The 6,489-nt window shown below is 45.2% G+C and overlaps 1 protein-coding gene across 5 annotated transcripts in view; it reads left to right on the plus strand.

Moving 5' to 3' along the window:
- Positions 1-3,576, plus strand: part of BAG6 (BCL2 associated athanogene 6) — a 61,580-nt gene extending 58,004 nt beyond the window's left edge. For all 5 annotated transcript variants that reach the window (XM_030197348.1, XM_030197353.1, XM_030197352.1 and 2 more), the window contains one exon: positions 2,346-3,576. In XM_030197348.1, coding sequence (XP_030053208.1) covers positions 2,346-2,441 — 96 coding nt within the window. In that variant the 3' untranslated portion in view covers positions 2,442-3,576. The remainder of the gene's footprint in view (positions 1-2,345) is intronic.
- Positions 3,577-6,489: the final 2,913 nt, after the last annotated feature.

Genomic DNA, 6,489 nt, shown 5'->3' on the forward strand with positions numbered 1-6,489 from the left:
CCTTCCACCATCAGCATATGTTGATATATATTTTAGGCCTTTGCAGCTAGGGTAGTGGAGATTCAGGAATGTGCGTGCTGACCTTTTTGTGTTCCTGGTTGGTAAGTCTATGAGGTCTGACATGTAGACCGGGGCATCGCCGTGAATGATTTTATGAACCAGGGTGCAGGTTTTGAATGCAATACGTTCTTTAAGTGGGAGCCAGTGTAGTTTTTCTCTTAGGGGTTTGGCACTTTCATATTTCGTTTTTCTAAATATGAGTCTGGCTGCTATGTTTTGGGCAGTTTGGAGTTTCTTAATGATTTGTTCTTTGCATCCGGCATAATCTAGGTGGCTTAGCACCATTGATTGTACCAGGCTATGGAATATTTCCCTTGGGACAAAAGGTTTTACTCTTTTGAGTTTCCACATTGAATGGAACATTTTCTTTGTTGTATTTTTCGCATGGCTTTCTATTGTGAGATTTCGGTCAATTGTAACTCCGAGAATTTTCAGGCTATGTGAAACAGGAAGGGTGTGTTATATTGTGATGATAGGATGAGACATTGTGTTTTTTCTGCGTTAAGTTTTAATTGAAATGCATCTGCTCATGAATTCATAATTTGGAGGCTGTGTTTAATTTCATTTGTGATTTCTGTTAGATCATGTTTGAACGGGATGTAGATCGTGAAATCGTCTGCATAGATGTAAGGATTAAGACCTTGGTTGGATAGAGATTTGGCTAGAGGTGTCATCAATAGGTTGAAAAGGGTTGGTGAAAGCGGTGATCCTTGGGGTACTCCACATTCTGGTTTCCATGGTGATGACGTATTCGAATTTGATATCACTTGGTATGTTCTTGTGGTTAGGAAGCCTTTGATCCAGCTAAGTATGCTTCCTCCAATCCTGAAGTATTCTATGATGTTTAATAGTATTTTATGGTTAACCATGTCGAACGCGCTGGACATGTCAAATTGTAGGAGAAGTACACTGTTGCCAGTTGCAATTGCTTGTTTGAATTTGGTTAGGAGAGTGATTAGTACTATTTTGGTGCTGTGGTTGGATCGAAATCCTGATAGAGATTCGTGTAGTATTGAGAATTTAAGTAGTCGGTAAGCTGCTTGGTTACCATACTTTCCATTAGTTTGACTGCCAGAGGGATAGATGCTACTGGGCGGTAGTTGGTTATGTCAATTGCTTTTTTCTTTGAATCTTTAGGTATTGGGTTGAGTAGTTATGTTTCCTTTATCCTTAGGGAAGAGTCCATGTTGTAACATGTAGTTTAGGTGTGACGGTGAGGTCTGCTATGAAGCGTTGAGGGGCGGATTTTATTAGGTTGTTGGGACATATGTCCAATTTGCAGTGGGATTTGACAAACCTGTTGATCGCTTGGGTGACGGTTTCATCGGTGAGTAGAGCGAAGTTTGTCCAGATTCGGTTGCTGGATATTCATCGGTGATTGGGTCCAGACATTCAATGAATTTTTTGTGGTCGGTGGTATTGAGTGGTAGCATGATTCGTAGCTTTATAATTTTCTCATTAGTATTTAGCAAGGTTGTCTGCTGGTGGTGCCTGTGTTGGTTGTAGTAACCGGTGTGGTATCTAGTAGTTTGTTCACGAGTTGGAAGAGTTTATGTGTGTCTTTGTAGTCTGGCCCTATTTGAAAATGCCGGCGAGATCTGGAAAGACGTATTCCTCGGATGAGAATGAAATGGCTAAATTGTATGAGAAAAGAAAGCAGTACTGTTGCTGTTCTGTACCTTTGGAAGTGATTTGATCCTGTAGCTGGGGTGGCCCACTTTTCCTGAATCTGGCAGAGGGAGGAGAAAGAGATGACACATTGCCCAGCTGATTCTCCCTCCTTTTAGATTTGCTTTTGCTTCCTAAACTGGGGGTCACAACCCCTAATGAGGTTGCAAAATCTAGTGTTTGGAGTCATGACCTGGGCCTGCTAAAAAAAAACCCCAAAACTGTCATGGGCCTGTGCCTCTCCACGAGTCTGTACTATAATTAGGCCTTCGGTTCCCTAGAAGGTAGGAGGGAATGGTCAGTTGCATCACTGGGGGGGGGGGGGGGGGGGCTAGAAGCAGCGGGCCTCTGGGTGTCAGTTGTTTTCTCTGGCCATAGATTTGAACAACGAAGAAGATAATAGCAGGAGCTGCTCCATTTCAACTTTATTACAAATAATGATTTGCATTTTAGGAGGGCTTTGAAAATTTGGTTGTTTCCATTACATTTTTGTAAAGTTGATTTTTATTTTTTTACATTTATAGCCGTTATTTGTTCTGTCATTCACTTTGAGCTCGGTATTTTGGATTGACTTGCAATATAAGAATTACATTTTTAATTGGTACCTTTTTCTTCAGTTGCGCCTGGATATCCAGAGGAGAGTCCGGGAGGATCCTAGCTACAGTGCTCAGAGGTTTCCAAACACACATCGAGCCTTTGAGGAAGACTCCTAGTGCCTCTCTAGCACCCAGAAGGTTGAAGATTTTTCCACATCTTCTCACCATGCCGCTATTTATTTTTAACCAAAACACCTGCAGGACAGAATTCTGGGGAAGACATGTGCATTTTGCCTCACCAGACCAGTTGTAGGATCGACATTTACCTGGTCTGTCTCTCCCAACCTTGTCTCTTTTGTTTTTGTCCCTAATATTTTATTCTGTATGTTTGTGTACAAATGATACACGCCTTTGATTAGTCATTTAGAAAAATAAACCTCCTGCTAAGTCTTCCCTTGAGCTGTCTGTGCTGTATTCATGCTCCCCCCCCACCCCCCTTCAAACTTTGACTTTTTCTGAGTTACTGTGAGAGCTGGCGCTGTTGTACATACTGACAAATGAACCCCCAAGGCTACACAGCAGCATTCGATGTTGGATAGCCATCTCCACTCATACAGCTGGGACTCGCTGAAGAGACAGACCCAGAAAGGAGGCACCATAAAAATGATGAGGAAAAAGAGAGTGGTAGTGGTGGGAACACGGACCCTCCCAGCAAGCTCATTTCCTCTATTTTCCGTGTCATGGGTTACTGTGCTTAGTAAGCAACTTTTAGATCCTGCAGAGCATTTCTGAGCTCTGTGTGTTCTGGTAATTCTGGGCTTTGGTGGTAAATTCTTGTGGCTGCACAGAATGGAAATATAGACGTTTTTCTTTTTCCTGAGACATGATCCTCAGTTCTTAAAGTGTAACTGCAAAAACACAGCTTTTGCACCCTGAGCCAGCATAGGTCCACAGCACTCAAGCTTAGTTTAAGAAAATAACTTTCTTCCCACTACAGTTGTGCAGGATATGGATTTATGAGGCTAAAATGTGGAATTGCAGGCGCCTGTTATCTAGAAAACCATCTTGTGTGGTGTTGTGTTTTTTTTTTTTTTTTAACATTTAGGGTTATGCACAAAAGGTTCTGTCAAAATAAGTATTTAAGATTTTTTTTTCCATTGGAAGTATTTTTGTTTCTGCTGCTCAGTGTAATTTTCATTAAATATTTTTGTTTTCAGAGCAAAGACTATTTCTCTGTGTTGTCCCTACTTACCTATGTTTTCATAATTAACCTTAAAAGGACGGAATGTTAATAAAATCTGTCATGGGCACAGTAGCTGTTTTGCAAGTTCTTAAATGTCCATTTTCGTATGCAGTGAAGCTGATGTTAACATTTTTAAAACGTGAAATTTAGAGTTAATCTGTTGTTCCTGATTGTCCAGCAAGACTAGTCCACACCAATGGGTTACATCTCCCAACTAACAGATGGAGGTAGACAGACAAGTTCAGTGACCTCACCAGTATAACAGCAGGTACAGCCTGGGGCTGGTTGGTATTTCTCTACCTCCAGTGATGGTGCAGGTTGAACTAGTGCAGCTGTTTTTTGTTGTTGTTTTTTCCCCCCCTTTTTTCTAGCCTTACTCCCACATGGCCAGGCTACAACTGGTGGCATCCCTTTGGTCATGTCAGTCTTAGGGATTTGACCCATGGACCATTTACAGGTTGGAGGTTGGGGTTTTTTCCACGCAGGCCCCTGTTTACAGGCTGGGGCCCTTGAGCCTCTGGTTCAGGTCTTTTTTTTTTGGGGGGGGGGGGTGTAGGGGGGAGTTTGCTTCCTGCCCCCAACCCCTCTGGAGTTTGCAATTTTAAAAACAAAACCAATGAGCCAGATTATAGTAGTACTTGCTGCCGCCGCCGCCGCATAGTATTTAAATGTCTCTATCGTATCTCCCCTTTCTTCCAAAGTATACGTATTAAGTCTGTCCCCATCTTCTGAACATGACGTCTATAATGAGCAACAGCCATAACCTGGACTTTCAAAGAACCAGGTTTTTGTGACCGTCCTGCAAAAAGCCAGAATCTGTGCCACTGAAACTTTTAAGGTAGAAAACACTCTGACAAAGCACCAAGCTTCAAAAGCTCATCAAACATGCATATGCCACAGAAGTCCATCTCTTCCTCACTTACAATAAGGTGGAAATAACCTCAGTGGCTCAGGCATAGGACAAAAAGCGAATGATACATACCTGTAGCAGGTGTTCTCCGAGGACAGCAGGCTGATTGTTCTCACGACTGGGTTGACGTCCATGGCAGCCCCCATCAACCGGAACAAAAACTTCGGGGGTGGTCCCGCACGCAGGGTACGCCCACCGCGCATGTGCGGCCGTCTTCCCGCCCGTGCGCGACCGTTCCCGCTCAGTTGAATGACAAGCAAAAGAATGAGGAAAAAACGCAACTCCAAAGGGGAGGAGGGAGGGTAGGTGAGAACAATCAGCCTGCTGTCCTCGGAGAACACCTGCTACAGGTATGTATCATTCGCTTTCTCTGAGGACAAGCAGGCTGCTTGTTCTCACGACTGGGGTATCCCTAGCTCTCAGGCTCACTCAAAACAAGAACCCAGGTCAATTGAACCTCGCAACGGCGAGGGCATAACAGAAATTGACCTACGAAGAACAACTAACTGAGAGTGCATCCTGAACAGAACAAAATCGGGTCCTGGAGGGTGAAGTTGGATTCAAACCCCAAACAGATTCTGCAGCACCGACTGTCGCGTCAGGTATCCTGCTGGAGGCAGTAATGTGATGTGAATGTGTGGACAGATGACCATGTCGCAGCCTTGCAAATCTCTTCAATAGTGGCTGACTTCAAGTGGGCCACTGACGCTGCCATGGCTCTAACACTATGAGCCGTGACATGACCCTCAAGAGCCAGCCCAGCCTGGGCGTAAGTGAAGGAAATGCAATCTGCTAGCCAATTGGAGATGGTGCGTTTCCCGACAGCGACCCCTTTCCTATTGGGGTCGAAAGAAATAAACAATTGGGCGGACTGTCTGTGGGGCTGTGTCCGCTCCAGATAGAAGGCCAACGCTCGCTTGCAGTCCAATGTGTGCAACTGACGTTCAGCAGGGCGGGTATGTGGTCTGGGAAAGAATGTTGGCAAGACAATTGACTGGTTAAGATGGAACTCCGACACCACCTTTGACAGAAACTTAGGGTGAGTGCAGAGTACTACTCTGTTATGATGAAATTTGGTATAAGGAGCATGAGCTACCAGGGCTTGCAGCTCACTGACTACGAGCTGAAGTAACTGCCACCAAGAAAATGACCTTCCAGGTCAAGTACTTCAGATGGCAGGAATTCAGTGGCTCAAAAGGAGGTTTCATCAGCTGGGTGAGGACGACGTTGAGATCCCATGACACTGCAGGAGGCTTGACAGGGGGCCTTGACAAAAGCAAGCCTCTCATGAATCGAACGACTAAAGGCTCTCCAGAGATGGCTTTACCCTCTACACGATGATGGTAAGCACTAATCGCACTAAGGTGATTCCTTACTGAGTTGGTCTTGAGGCCAGACTCTGATAAGTGCAGAAGGTATTCAAGCAGGTTCTATGCAGGACAAGAACGAGGTTCTAGTGCCTTGCTCTCACACCAAACGACAAACCTCCTCCACTTGAAAAAGTAACTCTTTTTAGTGGAATCCTTTCTAGAGGCAAGCAAGACACGGGAGACACCCTCAGACAAACCCAACGAAGCAAAATCTACGCCCTCAACATCCAGGCCGTGAGAGCCAGAGACTGAAGGTTGGGGTGCAGAAGCGCTCCGTCGTTCTGCGAAATGAGAGTCGGAAAACACTCCAATCTCCACGGTTCTTCGGAGGACAACTCCAGAAGTAGAGGGAACCAGATCTGACGGGGCCAAAAAGGCGCTATCAGAATCATGGTGCCGTGGTCTTGCTTGAGCTTCAGTAAGGTCTTCCCCATCAAAGGTATGGGAGGATAAGCATACAGGAGGCCGGTCCCCCAATGGAGGAGAAAGGCATCCGACGCTAGTCTGCCGTGTGCCTGTAGTCTGGAACAGAACAGAGGCAGCTTGTGGTTGGTCTGAGAGGCGAAAAGGTCTACCGAGGGAGTGCCCCACTCTCGGAAGATCTTGCGTACCACTCTGGAATGGAGCGACCACTCGTGCAGTTGCATGACTCTGCTCAGTTTGTCGGCCAGACTGTTGTTTACACCTGCCAGGTATGTGGCT

This window comes from Microcaecilia unicolor, chromosome 3 (genome assembly GCF_901765095.1).
Source record: "Microcaecilia unicolor chromosome 3, aMicUni1.1, whole genome shotgun sequence".
NCBI lineage: Eukaryota > Metazoa > Chordata > Amphibia > Gymnophiona > Siphonopidae > Microcaecilia > Microcaecilia unicolor.